At 39.4% G+C, this 15,963-nt stretch overlaps 1 protein-coding gene across 1 annotated transcript in view; it reads left to right on the plus strand.

The window, feature by feature from the left end:
* LOC102506116 (phospholipid-transporting ATPase IB) overlaps nt 1–15,963 on the plus strand; it is a 105,382-nt gene that overhangs the window by 75,259 nt on the left and 14,160 nt on the right. The window contains exons 29-34 of the mRNA XM_032496424.1: nt 1,438–1,560; nt 2,740–2,818; nt 7,206–7,267; nt 9,624–9,680; nt 12,739–12,846; nt 13,976–14,064. Of these exons, the coding sequence (XP_032352315.1) occupies nt 1,438–1,560; nt 2,740–2,818; nt 7,206–7,267; nt 9,624–9,680; nt 12,739–12,846; nt 13,976–14,064 (518 nt within the window). The remainder of the gene's footprint in view (nt 1–1,437; nt 1,561–2,739; nt 2,819–7,205; nt 7,268–9,623; nt 9,681–12,738; nt 12,847–13,975; nt 14,065–15,963) is intronic.

The following is a 15,963-nucleotide window of genomic DNA, read 5'->3' on the forward strand; positions in this document are numbered from 1 at the left end:
GCTGCGCACAGGAGGAGATGGCGGCTGTGGCTGCGCCCCGCCTCTCTTCTCACGAGAAGTGCCAGTAATGGCGGCGCAGGTCTGAGAAGACAAAGGCTACAAGCGCCTCTCCCCTCAGGGCACACCGGCCGTGTTGCTTCACTTTTTTCGCAATTTATGGCGGATCGAGGTTGTTCTCCGTATCCCCTCCCAGCCATGGTGCGCAGCCCCCTGCAGTCCCCCGGGGCTGCCTCAGTGCAGCCGCCCTGTCCTCTGCCCGGCTGGGGTGGCCTGTCCCAGCCCCAGCTGCCGGCTGGTGTCGCGGGGACCATTTGTGCCCGTTTAACTCAGTTCTGTCAGTCACGGGGTGCTCGGGGCAGATCTGAGCCTTGGAGGCTTCCCCTTGGTCCCACTGGCCTCTCCGTTGGAGGGGGGTGGACCCAGTGAATGAGTGCCAGTCCTCCTTTGCTACTCCCTCCCTGCGGGATCGGTCCCGCAGTGTTTTGCTTTTTCTTTCTTTTTTCCTTTTCTCCCACCAGATTTTTGGTGTCTTTATCTTTCGAAGAGGGCGATGTTCTGTCACGTGCTCTGGTTAGCTGAGTAGGTCTGTAGATGTGAGTTTTGGTGTCTTTGTGGGAGAGGGTGAGCTACAAGCGTCCTTCTACTCTGCCGTCTTGCTTCGTATCCTCCCCACTTTTTTTTAAATCATAATATTATGCCTATTGCTGTAAGCTTTCCTTCTTGACAAGGTCCATATCTCTTTAAGGGATGATGTATTTTTCTTTTAACATGGTTACTGGCATAATGGTTGTTCAATAACTATTCAAATAGTAAATGGATGGGAAACATCTCTACATTTCTGATGATAATTATCACGACAGATAATTCTTGTAAATTTTTAAAAAGTTTAATCTAACATTCACTTAAAGTATTTACTGAGTGCCTACTGTGTGCCAAACCCTGGCAAGTGAACTAGCTTATAAAACACCTGGTTCTTATGAGAGATATAGATGTCGTTGTTAGACTTGTTGGCCAGTATTATGCCTAATATTTAAATATTATTATTTAAATATCTAGACACTCAATTTATTCATTTTATGCTCATTAAAAACAGGAGAATAAACTTTATCCAGTTTGTGCACATAAAGTAACATTTACTTAGTTATAAACGATTGAGTCAAAGGATTGTCTCAATTAGAAAATGAAGTCATGGTTTGGTAGATCTGTTTCAAACTATGTGACTCAGTAACAACTTCTCTGTCAACAACTTCTGTTTTTCAACAGTTTATGACTTACTAGAAGTTTGCATAATTAGTTTTGTGTGCCCTTCACCCAGCTCCCCCTGCAATATCCTGATAATTATAACATGTCGTCAAAGCCAGGAAAATGACGTTGGCACAACAGCAACTCAGTGCAGATTGAAAGCTTTTGTAAAATAGCTTCTTGTTTCCTGTGCAGGTCTTCACGTCACTGCCACCGTTCACTCTGGGCATCTGTGAGCAGTGCTGCAGTCAGGAGAGCCTGCTCAGGCACCCGCAGCTCTACACGATTTCTCAGACAGGTGATACTTTCAACATAAAGGTAAGCAGAAGATTTAGTGCGGGTCTGTCATCTCGGCTTCTCTCCGAAGGTACCTTGGTCTCATCCCTTTCCGATACTTTAGGAAAAATAATTTAAAAAACACAACGAATGTAGCCCTGTGCCGTCTTTCTATGTACTCTACCCAATGTTCCAATTCGGCATTAGCTCTTTTTGAACCAGTTTCTTACGTTTTTTTCCCTAAAAACTGCTTTACTCCGGGAAATTTGAGTCACAGACCAGGTAAGTTCTTTCCACATTGTTTTCTTCTCCATCTGTGAGTCTTCCTGGCGAGCGTGAAGATGACCGTTGTGTTTAGAACTGAGAGAACAAACTGGTTTCTGTTGTCATTCTGTCACCGTCTAACCATTGTACGTCCTTGTCTGACTGCTCCCAGAGATTTTAGGTCATTGAGATTTCCTCTAAGAAAACTGTACATCTATACCTTGTTTTATTGCACTTTGCAGATACTATGGGGTTTTTTTTTGTTGTTTGTTTTACAAATTGAAGGTTGATGGAGACCCTGTGTTGTCAGATGATGGTTAGCATTTTATTTAAGGTGTGTACATTGGTTTCTTAGACACAATGCTATTTAACACTTAAGAGACTGCAGTATAGTGTGAACGTAACTTTGAATGTACTGGGAAACCAAAACATTCATGTGACTTGCTTTACTGCAATAATTGCTTTATTGTGGTGGTCTGGAACCAAACCCACAATATCTCTGAGGCCTGCCTGTATATGGTCTATTAAAAATTGTTTTGACCAGAGTCAAGGTATAGATGTAAAGGAGCAGAGTGTATCATATAAAATATGGTATTAAATTATATTTAAAGTGCTAAAATTTAAAGATTGAAAGTACTTTCATTATTTCTTTTTAAAATTTTACTTCTGCTTCTCTTTTGCTGGATAATTTAAGCCTTTACAATTTTTTTATAACAAATATACTATATTTGAGTCCTACACATTTATTTTTAATAAGTTTGTTTTTCATACAGTATTATCCTATAATTTCACAATCTTTCTTTAAAAATAGAATAAAGAAATGTGATTTTTCCGTCTTTAGGAAAACGTTTTAGTTTTGTAACTGTGCTTCACACAACAAATTTACTTTATAATGTCGCATAATTTTAGATTTAGACCAAAGTACTATCTTGCCTTTCTTGCTTTGTTTTCTTTTAGGTCCTTTGGATTCAATGTGTAAATGCTTTGGTCCACTCCTTCATTCTCTTCTGGTTGCCCACAAAAATGCTGGAGCATGGTAATTGCTTCATTGTTTCAAATATTCAGCAAAGAACACCTTATTCTCAGTGGGGTCAACGTGTGTGTGTGTGTGTGTGTGTGTGTGTGTCTACAAAAAGAACTGAAGAATACAAAAATAGTATTTAGAAAAGATACATATTCACCTAAATCTCACAGTATAATCTGGTTAACAGGTGGTTTTTAGGGCCCATTCTCTTTGCCTCTGACATGTATAAACTGAGGATTGGTGCCTTTATTGGTAACTTTTACTGAGTGTTTGAGTCAGGAGATCTGATGGAAAGCACAGCGGCTCTGATGGGTCACAGACTCCCCCTGTCAGCGAGTTTGACACTTATGTCTGCTTTATTGTTTTCTTTTCCCAAGCATCATGCTTCCACTCAGACTATAATACAAATCTAGCAAGATCATATAGAAATTTAATCTTATATTTTATTATTGGACTTAGTCTCCTTTGGCTGATGTACAATTTTTTAAATAACACTATGTGTGAAGTTTTTTTTGCCAAACTGACTTGTGTGTAACACACCAGAGTAGGAGATGTGTTTCTAGAGTATGTTATTGGTGTTTAGTTGGTCCACAGCCACAAATTAAGGTGTGAAATAGAATTATTTTCCTGTAACCAGATTTATTGATAGTCTCAAAAGACCAGCTTTGGTCTCATTGATTTTGTATAGTTTCCAGTTTTCTGTTTGCTTCATTTCTACTTCTATTTCCTTCCCTTCTGTTTAATTGAATTTTCCTTGCTTCTTTCCCAGCTTGATCTTGGAAGGTAGGTTGTTGATTTTACCACTTTCTTCTTTTCTAACATAAGAATTTAAAGCAAATCTAATTTTTTAAAATTTAAAGCAAAAGAATTTTCTTTCAAATTTTGTCAGAAGGCTATATTTTGCCTTCATTTTTGAGAAAAAAATTTTTGCTAAGTATCCTATTATAGGTTGATAGTTCATTTTCTTCAACATTTTAAAAATGTTGGTTCCTTGTCTTCTGGGCTGCATTATTTTGTTGAGAAATCTGATATTTCTTATATTTGTTCCTCTTTATGTATCATAACTTATAGCTCTGTGATTTTAAGATTTTTCTCACCACTGACTTTCAGCAACTTGATTTTAATGGGCTTTGGTATGGTTTTGTTTGCATTGGTCCTTCTTGAGATTGCTCAAAGTTCTCTGGTTTGTTGATTTATAGTTCTCATCAGATTTGGAAAAATTTGCTCATCATTACATACTTTTTCTGTTTCCTCTTTCCTCTTCTTCTGGGACTCCAGCTACATATACGGTACAATCCTTGATATTTTCCCACATCTCTTCTTCATTTATCCTGTATTTGTTCTCTTTTTAGTTCATTCTTAATTTCTTTTGCCATGTCTTTAAGTTCACTGATCTTTTATTTAGCAGTCTCTCTCTGCAGGTAATCGCAATTCACAGATATTTTTTTTCTTTTGTGTGTAAATATTTTTCATCCTTAGAAATTCTATTTAGTTCTTCATCTTTTATTTCTCTCTTCATTATGTTCATGTTTTCTTTCAAACCCTCAGATGTAATTATAATATTTATAACAGCTATTTTAAATCTTCTTGTGCTCATTCCAACACCTCTGTTATTTTGGGGCTGGCTTCTATAGCCAATTTTCTTCTGATTATGGGTCAAATACTTTACTTCTTCACGTGTCACAATTTTATAATGGGTGAGGGAAACTGTGAATTGCATGTTGCTGAATATTTTTGTGTGTGTATTTAAATACTTAGCCTTGGTTTTGGCAGGCAGTTAAGTTCTCTGTGGATCAGCATGATTCCTTAAGGATTTTTATTCTTTTTAAAGCCAAGTCGATGGTATCTTTCACTCTAGGACTAATTCAGTTCCTCTAATGACATTGTCCCCTCCTTGGGCCTCTACTGCACATTTCATGTGTTGAATGAGGTCTCCCCACTTTGGCCCATGGGAATGTGAGCAACTCCTAGCTCCATATTAGATCTGGCAGTTTTTTGGCTTGCAGTTCTGGGGTGATTTGATTTTTCCATGGAAGTTGCTCTTTGCTGGCCTTGTGGAATTCTCAGTATACGTATGCAGAATGGCACTCAGCCAAAGACTTATGAGGACCCGTATGCGAGTTTCTGGAGCTCATTCTCTGCATAGTTCCCTCATTTCCAGTGTTCACTTTGCAAATTCCAGCCACCATGGCCTCTTTAAAGCCCTTTCTCTGTCTCACAGACTCAGCAGAAGTGTTGCGCTGTCTGTGGGCTCTTCGTCCCCGCACTGTAGTCCAGAGTTACCCCAGATGTGAGGCAAGGGCTCACCAGTCCTTTATTCTCTCTCAGGGATCGCTGTCCCTTGCTGCCTTTTACCCAGGGTCAGAAAAACATTGTTTCATATAATTATTTCATGTAGTTCTAACTGACTACATAGCAAGAGGGGAAGTCCTATTACTTCCTCATGGGTAAATGCAGAAGTCTGGGTCTTGCTACTTTTTTGTCCCTTGACCTTGTCACATAGTAAGGAAGGTGAGTATAGTCCTCTGTTACTACATGTTTACTTCCCTGTTTATTTCCGATAATCTGTGATTTAGAGGTGTTTGTTATTTGTTGCACCAGTACTACTAATTATTTTGTATTGTACCATTTGGCCTTATATTGTTCCTTTGTCTTGTTTAATTCTTTTTGGCCTCAGTTTCTTCTTAACTAATGTTAATATCGTGTCTCCTGCTTTTAATTTGTACTTTCCTTGGCCATCCTTTACTCTTCAAACTTGATAAATTCCTTTCCTTTCTTTCTTGTTTTAGGTGTGTTGCTTGTATACAGTGTAGGATTGGGTTTTGTTTTGAGATACAATCCGAAACTCATTTTTCAAAAATAAGTTTTGTTTGTGATCTCTTGTTTGACTTTGCATTTTTTATGCAATGTTTTAATGTATTTTTCTAATCTTTAATTACGTTACTGGCTTTCTTTGGTCTTTTTGTGTTGTCTTCTGATACTCATTTAAGTTTGAATTTTTGTTCTTACAGTTATTTTTATTATAAGTTTATGTAAATACTGCTCTGTTTCTTTAGACAAATCCATTTGTTTCCAAGTACGCTCCTTTTAAAGAGTGTATTTTTTGCTGATGTTTTCTGAGGTCGCTGCCCTCGGCCAGCCTGATGTTTACTTTACCCCAGATCTTTCACCGTTACTTCCCAGGCACAGCCTCTGCGCTCACCTCCGGTGTTTTGAAGCCCTCAATGGCTCTCTGAGTCTGTGGATTTTTTTTTTTTTTTTTTTTTGGTCTCCTAGTTTCTGTAACGTAGATTCTGTGGAGGTTTCCTGTGTTTGCACTGTTGATTTTGTATAATGTGCAGAAGGAAAGCGTCCCTTCTGCCCCAGCATAGCTTGTCTTTTTCCTCTCTCCTTGTCAATACGTAACTGGACAATGTAACCCAACATTATCCTCCTCTGAAGTAGCTTCCTTCCCTTTTCTAGTCAGTTACAATTTGGTTCTCATCTAGACTATCACGCCTCTCCTGGGAAAACTCACCAAGTTAGGTCTGTACAGACCCATGACACTCACTCTCTGGGCTGGTCTAACCTGACCCACATATTTATCTACACTTTCCTTCAATCAGATGCCCTAATTTACTACTGCATATAGTTTTAAGAAAGAGTCTAAGCCTTGCATAATTTAGTGAGTTCTAAATCAGAAGAAAACATAAATCAAGAGAATTAGTGAGCCTCAAATACATGGGTGTGCTACCTGCTTTGGTATTCAGGTCAGGGATTTGCACTCCAAAATTGCCACATCAACCCAGACCAGAACCACCAATATTTTTTCGAGAATTTTTAAAAAGTGCAATGAACACCTTAAGAAATCATCCTAATCTTGAGATGGTACTGACCGTTTATATGGAATGGAGTTCATAGGTTTGTAGCAGACTTAGCAATGGTTAAAAAGAACATGCAATTCTGTTTCAACTTCAAGTTACCTGTTCGGTTTATTGCTTTAGTTATCGTGGAAAAGGGATAGTGTGAAAAACGTGATGACAGAATCCTTAATATCCCCGTCTTGTTCCTTAGCATCACTTGTTACTTAACGTCATTGGTTTGTTTTGGATTCTCAGTTTGCAGACTCTGCCAGATGGTTTAGTAGATGCGTGTGAAACTGGGTTTGATAATCACATTCATGTACTTGTGATTTATTTATTTGTTGCTAAATATATCTTTGGGGGGAGTTAGAGGTGGGAGAAATGTCACAGTTGTGGTAGGCACAGTAAGCATTGTGGTCCCTGACAGAGGACTTGAGAAATGTGACCAGTAATTGATAAATATTTTTGGTGTCCAGTATGGGTACCTTTAGTAAAAATCAATTCAAAAGTCTGTTTCAGATTCTGTAAAGATTAAAAATGACTTTTTCACTTTTCAGACATGGTCTTACAAGGTGGTCACACTACAGACTATCTGTTTCTTGGGAATTTTATTTATACGGTAAGATCAGCCACGTGCGTAGTTACTTTTCCTAGTGTTTCATTTAAAAATTCAAGCTTTATAAGACAGTCTCCCATGAAGTTTCTCTCCTTCACGCTTCAGTGTATTTTCAAGAAGGCACTCTTATAATGGTTGTAAATACATATTATATATGTTTCTAGAAATGTGAAATGCATATATATATACACACACACACACACACACACTTTTTTTTTTTTTTTGGTTCAAGTCGGGGATACTCTCTGTATCTTACTGTGTCACTATGTAACATGCCTTGGGGATGGATTCAAATCAGCCCACAAACATCTACCTCATTCTTTCAGGGCTGCTTGTATGAATAGCCCACCAGTATTTATTTAACCAGTCTCCTGTTAGTGGACATTAAGGGTTTGGGGGGTCCTTTGCCTTTATGAACAGTGCTGCAAAGATGATCCTTTATGCCCATGAGTAAGTATGTCTTAGGGTAAATTTCTAGAAGTATAATTGCTGGATCAGAGGGTATTGTAAATTATGAAAAAACCTTACCAAATTATCCCCAGTAGAGGCTGCACAAATTGAGTGATTAAAAATAGTGGTTTCCCCAAGCGCCCACGGGTGTGGTCTTACCTCGCTTTTTGATCTGGTGGGTTCAGTGATAGCCCATTGCAGTTTTTACTTTGAGGGGAAGCATAGTCACGTGGGGTTACAACCCACACCTGTTTCTTTTTCTGTAAAATTTTTGTTGAAGCACTTTACCGATAGTTCTATTGAGTTGTTGGTCTTTTTCTTATTAATTATTAATGATTATTTATATGTTAACTTTTCTAATATTTGTTACAAACATATTCTCAGTTTCACTTTTCATGGCATTTTTCGTGCATATATTCTTCATATTAATTTCATGTAGTTAAACTTACCAGTATTTTTCTTTATGGCTTCTAAGTTTTGTGTCTGCCACTACTGCTAGTAGTTTCTTATTCATATTTCTAAAAAACCGTAGATGCATATTCAACTGCATGTTATCCCTTTGTATGCAAGTAGGAACATATTCATCTGTGGATTTTGTTTTTTCATTTAACATGGAACAACAAAATCTGCAACTGTTTTTCCCCATGTTTCCTTCTATATAAGAAACAGTTTATCGGCACAGGGCCTCTTGCCGCTTTAGCTAGTTGTCTTTGTATTTTCATGTTATTGGTTGTGCTTTTAGCTCTTTATTGTTTATTCCTGAACATCAGATACGATTAAGTAGTATATTCTTATTTATGTGGACATATGCATAGAACAAGTTTCCTTCTTTTCAGAACCCCACCCCCACCCCACTGTCCTCACCTCTGCCTCCTCTTCAGACCTTACTTATTTCTCAACCCCAAGGAAAAAATAAGATCAGATAAGACCTTGTTTTATTCATTCATTAATATTTATTAAGCTTTGTCATGTGCAGAACACTGTGCTGAGTGTTGAACATATGGTGGTAAATCCAACCAAGTCTTCATGAAAATTGCATTCTAGAGAGATAGAATAACATTAAATACACGTATATATACATGCAAACATACAAGAGATTCCTAGTTTAGATGCCAGAGTAAATCCATCTCACGGAATCTCTGTCTCCTGAGGCAAACAGACAAAACAAATGGTAAAACCAACAACAAAAAAAATCACAGCAAAATAAATTCGCCAAAGCAGCTAAAAAAGGAAAGGGGACTAGAACAAGGCAAAAGTGCTCAAAACGTAACGCTGAAGGAGGAGTAAGAGGGGCGATGGCAGGCTCCGCGTGGTGAGATAATTAGCCCAGACTTCCCAACACGCTGTTCCCAGTGTGAGTGAGTTTGGAGGAAAAAGCTAAGCCAAAGATAAGATAGCCCCAGAGGAGTGGAGGAAGCCTCCAGTAAAGTGCAGTCAGCTTTGGTGATCTGAGGGGATTAAAAAGGGCCACTGGAGGGAAAGCAGAGTGCAAACTATGTGTTGGGCAGGGAGGTTCGGGTAATGGCAAGGATGGGCCTGGAGTGGCAGGCAGGGGCCACTGCCCTGACACCTTTAAGGTTTGGTGGTAGCTTAGAGGAGTGACGGAAGCTTGCTAGAACGCTGTGGCTGGAAACAGAGAGGTAGACGTGATCGGAGGCCACTCACTTACCAGTGGCTGCCTGCAAACACACCCTGCAACAAAGTTATACTTAATGAGACATTGAAAGCTTTTTATTTTTTTGAGATTGAGAGTGAGATAAAGATGCTCAGCGTTACCACCTCTCCTCAACATTGTAGTGGGGTTACTAATCCAGAAAGGTCAGGAAGGGAGGGGGGCGGTGTGGATTCCAGTGGAAAACTGTAACACCATTTTCCACTCTCTTTCCCCTTCCCGTCTCCCCTCACACAGTATGTGGTTGTCACTGTTTGTCTGAAAGCTGGTTTGGAGACACTGTCTTGGAATAAAGTAAGTATTCTTTAGGATGTTTCCTCAATCTGTATAGCTGTTTGTATACTAATTTTCTCTTTAAGTTTTAGGAAAGTATTAGCGTTTTTTTTGTGGTCTCATTATTGTTCTTTCTTTTGTTTTGCGTGTCTGAGTGATGATTTAAACTGGATGAAGGCATATTAGCGATCTGATGTCTTTAGAATTTTCATTTTCCTGCCTTACATTTGAAATAGGTTCAATTCATCATAACACCGAGACCCTTAATTCGCTCTCATCCAAGCACAGAGTTATAACAGAAAATTTAGCAAATACAGAAAAAGAAGAAAATACATATCGCTCATGCCTTTCAGTGTCAGTGATGTTGACATTTTGGCTTTTATACTTTGTCTTTGTTCCATGCATGCTTTTTTACCATAAAAATAGGATTATAATATACCTAATATTTCATAACTTGCTTCTTTCACTTAATAATAGGTCTTTAATATTTTCGTACCTTTAATTTTATGCCTCATTTATTGATGGAATAATATTTTATAACATGGATGCTTATTATTTGCATTATTTTTAGAATAATTGCTTTAATTTTCATTACTATAAATAATATATAATCAACAGTATTATGAACACCGATGTACTTGTTTACTTCCAGGCGTGAGTAATGTTTTCCTTAGGATATTATTAAAAGTGGAACTTCTGGTAAAAGCAGAATTTTATTTTTCATGACCTTATCAGTAATTTAAGTGAATATGGGGTTGGGGGAAGGGTAGAGCTCAGTGGTAGACTGCTGGCTTAGCACACATGAGGTCCTGGGTTCAATCCCCAGTCCCTCCACTGAAAAAAAAAAAATAAACCCAATTACCTACCCCTGCCAATTTATTTAAATTAAGTGAATACATATGTATATACATATATACATATTTGCATCTAAAAATAAGTTGTTTCCCAAGTTGTACTGAAAAAGTGTCTGAATTTTTATCAGTTTGTCACTTTTGGAGAGCTAAGATTATGCAGAATATGATGAAGTTCATTTCTGATGCAGTCAACCCAGAGTTCTGACTGCCACTGTCCCCACTGGGCATCAACACTGACCTGGGACCAAGGATTTCTGAGCAAAAATAGCTCATTGGCCATTCATAAGGCATTCTAATTGTGAGTGTGGTATTATACTGCATTCGTGGAACACAGACATGCAAACAGTTCTTTTCTGTGCCTCCTCTTACTTGTTAAAATTTTCTCTAGTGAGAGTGTTTCTTAGATCCACGTTCACTTATGTCAGCCACATATAGTGAACCTCATTTATGAACAAGGCAATATTTCAAGGCCAAATCAGACTCAGCACCAGAAGTCTCTCTTCTGGCCTGAGAGGTACGAGGCTCCTACCCTCAGGCTCACAGAGGAGTTAAGAAGGAGCCGGGGGACTGTGGCAAGAAAGAGAAGAGACTGGCTCTCACTTTTGCTCTTGTGCTGCCCTCCTCTGTGGGGAGGGTGAGGAGGAGGTCCAGTGCTTCTTCCCTGGGGACGAGAATGATGCTGGAAACCACTGATCAGGTCCAGAGGATGAGCCAGGGCAGGGAGATAACAGAACACGTCTCCAAGCAGCAGTGATGGCTTACCGCCCCGGGAGGGGATGGTCCTAACAGAGACCCATCTGCAAATACTCTTTAAGCCACACAACACACCACATATTGCAGGCAGTGTTTAGTGTCGACTGTAAGGGAACCATTACGGGAAAATGCACTGCAGTGTTCACATCACTTAAAGTTCACAGCCTTGAGCTGGCCATCTTCTCAGTCATGTGCATTATCACGAGAGAGAGCCCTCAGGAGACCAGTCCTGTTTTATTTTCTCTAATCAGAGAGAGGAATTGTTTGGTAAGAGGCCTTCTTCTTCTTCCTGTTCTTTTTCCTCTTCCTCCTCCTCCTCCTCCTTCCTTCTTCCTCTTCTGCTGCTGCTGCTGCTACTCCTCCTCCTTCTTCTAATGCTATAGAATTCTTTATTATTCAAGTCATGATTTTCATAGGCAATCCAAAGGTAATAGATGAAAGTATGGAGAACTAAACAACATTAATTTTATCACATACATCTTGTGGTTATTTAAATTGCTGTAAAGTATATATTGGAGAATTCCCTGCTTACGTAAGGAAAAAAGTGAATGTCTGCCCCAGAAAGAGGAATAACACAGTAAAATTTCCTTTTTGAAACATTTTTTTTTGTTATTTATTTATCTTGTTAGAGGTTATTTTTAAATAGCATGAAAAATTGCCTGTGAAAGTGACTCCTGAACAATAAATACTCTGAGAAGTAGCAGATTGTGGGATTTTCCTTCAATACCTTTTGTTCAGATGTAAGTGCTGAGCAGCGCCCAGGAGGACGCGAGCCCTTGAGCCCCTAAGGAGTCACCTGGCCTAGCCCACCGCCTTCCACGCGCGTAGACGGTAAACCTGTAAAGGTTGAGCGGTGCAGCCAGCCTGGCCAAGTGTAGAACTAGTCACCCTCCTCACTGCTCCTCTGCTAACACCAGCTGCACAAAGCGACCGATCAGGGCAACAGAAGGTGCTGTTACAGACTTGGGAGCGCGTTCGCGGACCCGGCACGGCCGCTGAGCCTTCCGCCGGCATCTGAGGGCGGAACGGCGCGCACAGGCGGTGGCACAGAAACTCCGCCCGTTCCAGCCAACCTGAGAATCCGAGCGCCGGCCGTTCTCCCACGGTCACTCACTCGGAACAAGTGTGATCCAGGCAGATTGTTATCCCTCTTAATGATTTGTGTTCCAGCTCTTTCCCCTCCCCCTGGAAAGAACTTTGTGTTAATAACAGACAGAAGCCCAGTCTCATTACCTGACCCATCGGCTGGAGGAGCCGCTTCCGTCTGAGAGCTGGTCTCGTCACTGAAGGCGCTGAGCACCGCCTGGCCTGGGTGACCCAGGCCTGGTTGTTTTGGATGCTGTAAACAACGGCTTATATGAGAACGTATGGGCTGGACAAGTGTATTTTGGTGGCTGATTGACAGAGTTAAATAATTTTTTCTTTTAAATAGAAAAGACAGAAGTGTTTCCATGATACTCTTCTCTCTGCAGTTCAGTCACCTGGGAATCTGGGGGAGCATCGCCATGTGGCTGGTGTTCTTTGCAGTTTACTCTTTCCTCTGGCCGACCATCCCTATTTCTCCTGAGATGACAGGACAGGTTAGTTTTACTGTTGGTGGCGAGTGTGCTTTACATTCCGTGTGAAACGTGATGTTCAGTAACAATGGAAGCTGACGTTACCTACTTTCAAAAGTAATTTGGAGAGAAAAGGTACAATCAGTGCAGTAAGCAGCTGGCGGTCCAGCTATAAAATCTGGTTGACATTTTAGTTATTATGTTACTTTATCTAAATTCCCATTGTTTCAAACTATCTGTATTAACCACTCTTTCTAAAATTTGTATCCTTTGTGCGTAACTGATAATGTAAAAAAACTATAATAATTTCTGAATTATCTAAAATAGGTAATATTGTGATTTTATTTTTCATGTAATGTGAAATGTGCTTACATTATTTGGTAATGCATGCATGGTAATTCAGAAAACATTTTGACTTAAAATATTTAACCAGAATAGACATTCTGTGGAGCTCCAGAAGCTCTAGTTTCTGGCAGAGGAATAGTGCTTCTGGGGTGTATGGGCCAGATAGAAGAGATGGGACTGTGGTTTGGTTAGTTTGCATATCAGAGACATGCTCCCAGCTGAGACCTTGCTATCTCAAAGAATTGGCTAGCCTTGGGAGGAGCCATCTCTCCCCAGATAGAAAGTGTTTTTTTTAAGAGGTAAGAATTTCAGAGCATACAGAAAAGTTTAAATATATGTAGTACAGAGCCTTACCCAGTCTCAAGTCAGTACAGTCCTGATTGAACTAAAGTGATCAGCCAGCCATTAATTAATCTGCTAGGCAGAGAGAAGAGTGAGTTCTCCCAGGGGAATGTAATGGCTTAATTGTTTTACACAAAATGTCTGGCAGTTAAACAAAGCTGTATTGCTGGGTAATGCAGTGTTGAATCACCTTTGCATTCCTGAGATAAAACCTGTCTGATCAAAATACTTATTTGGCTGTTTGTTTACACAATGAACTGTTAAGTTAGCTAATGCTATATTTAAGCTTTATGTACCTGTTTATTTAGTTGATTTAGTAGTTCTAGATTCATATGGCTGCATCCATACCTTTTCTGGCACCTCCAGGTTTTTGTGGAGGGGAAGAAACTAAAAGCTGCACTCGGTGCTTAATATTGGCAACTAAATGATTCTTATTTAAATACTGTTTATTTCTGTTTGTTTGCAGGTCAATATGGTCCTGGTTTGCCCATACTTCTGGCTGGGTTTTTTCATAGTCCCCTTTGTGTGCCTGATTCAAAATGTAATGTGGAAATCGTAAGTTGAAAAATGAAGTGGTAACCAAATGATTATTGTCATAGTTAATCACCCTTTTCCAGTTATATGCCTTTCAGTTAAACTAAGAGCCACTTTATGAATATTAAATGTCATGGAGCCTTTAAAGGAAGCAAGTGCCCTCTGCGATTTACCAGCAATCAGCTTAGGGAAAAAAGATGGAATCAAAATGCATGAGAGAGAAACTTGGTAGTGATATTACTGAGTTCACAATTTTTTTCTGAAAAGAGGTCCACTTTTTCACTCTTTAGAAGTGTGACTTATGTAACTTTTATCTATTTTTCAGGAGCCAAAATGTGATACCAGAGGATCGCAGATTAAAAACTAATGATAAAATAAGAAATAGGAGGAAAATATAATATTCAAATTAGAAAGGCATTCTTTTCTTTTTCAAAAATTTGGATTAAGAATCTTCCAAATATAATTGTCCCAGACTATTTAAATATTAGCTTAGACTATCTCAATTTTTTTTTTTTACCAAGTCTAACAGAAAGAAAAGACAACCAAGGTGTTAGAAATCTCTGTAGTCCCTAATGTTAAAGGTAGTGTTAAAGGTAAAGAACCAATGAAATTATAAGATTTTAAAATTAGAAATAATTGATATATAATATTAATTATTGCACATAATCTGTAGCATAAACAGAGCTCTAGAACATTATAAATTTCAAACTAATTAATAAGCAGAGAAAGGTATATTCTAGAAGGGATAATATTAATTTGCTTTTCAACGTCCACTTCTTCCTTAATTCCTCTATATACCAGGGCAAACATAATTATTTATAGACTCCAATGTGGAAGACTGAAATTTCTCAAATTCCCCACCCCCCCAAATATACCAAATTTAGCAATATTCCCAAGTTAGCAGCGGGAAGTGGGGAGAAAGTACTAATAATTTGGAATATTGATATTAATTCATATTATCCTGAAAATAAGAGGTTTCTGGGGCAGAGACAGGCTAGTACCACTGACCTCTAACAATTGCCAAGCTGGCTTCCCTGCCCCAGTCTTCCCACTTCGGGGTCATGAAATGAAAGCTGGACGGACAGGCCTGCAAGTATGACCACTGTGCCGCAGGGAGGAACCTGGGCGTTTATGTAGGAGAGGAGCAGTGTCCCCACCCCTCCTGAGGGGGGAGCTCCGCTCCCTAATGTAAACAAATTCTCCTTGGGTTTTCACCCCGTGGAATATAAATAAAATTCTCTGAGTGTGAGATGAAACCAGTGACTGTGAGCTTACAATTCCTGGAATATCTCCACGGCTCCGGGTCTCATCCCTTTGTGAAATACAGACATTACTGTCCCAACCTAAAATGTTTTCTCTACAGTCCCACAAATACATCTTACCTTCCATTTGATAAGGTTTGCCATTTGAGGAGGAAATCATCCTCATTTAATGAACAGTCACAGACCCAGTTTTGTCTTTAAAGATGTTATTTTGCTCATTAAGACAGTCACAGTGAGAAGCCTGGAAATACATCATTTTCCATTTGGGGGGCACCTTCAATCTGACTGTAAAGAATGCACTGCCCCAAAGTCATTTACTTCATACCCACGTGTTCCTGGTAGCAGAGCTGGGGCTACTGGGGAGGCAGGAACTTGCACTGAACTGGGAGATGTGCAAGACTCCCAATTTACAGTGAGCATTTCATGTCTAAACAAGAGCGCAGACTTCCCCGGGGAAATGCGTGCCGGTCCTGTTTCAGTTTGTTTTCTCTTCTGCTGACAGAAGGAGGTTTTCATCATGCTGTGTATATTCCGTCTCTGAGTTTAAAATATTTCTGTTAAATTGGATGGCACTGAAGTGTCTCCTTTTCCTGGGAAGAGAAGGCTTTCTAGTTAAGTACTCGACTCAGGGCAGTTTTGATCAGCTATAGTTTATCTT

Source organism: Camelus ferus, chromosome 14, assembly GCF_009834535.1.
Source record: "Camelus ferus isolate YT-003-E chromosome 14, BCGSAC_Cfer_1.0, whole genome shotgun sequence".
Classification (NCBI taxonomy): Eukaryota; Metazoa; Chordata; class Mammalia; order Artiodactyla; family Camelidae; genus Camelus; species Camelus ferus.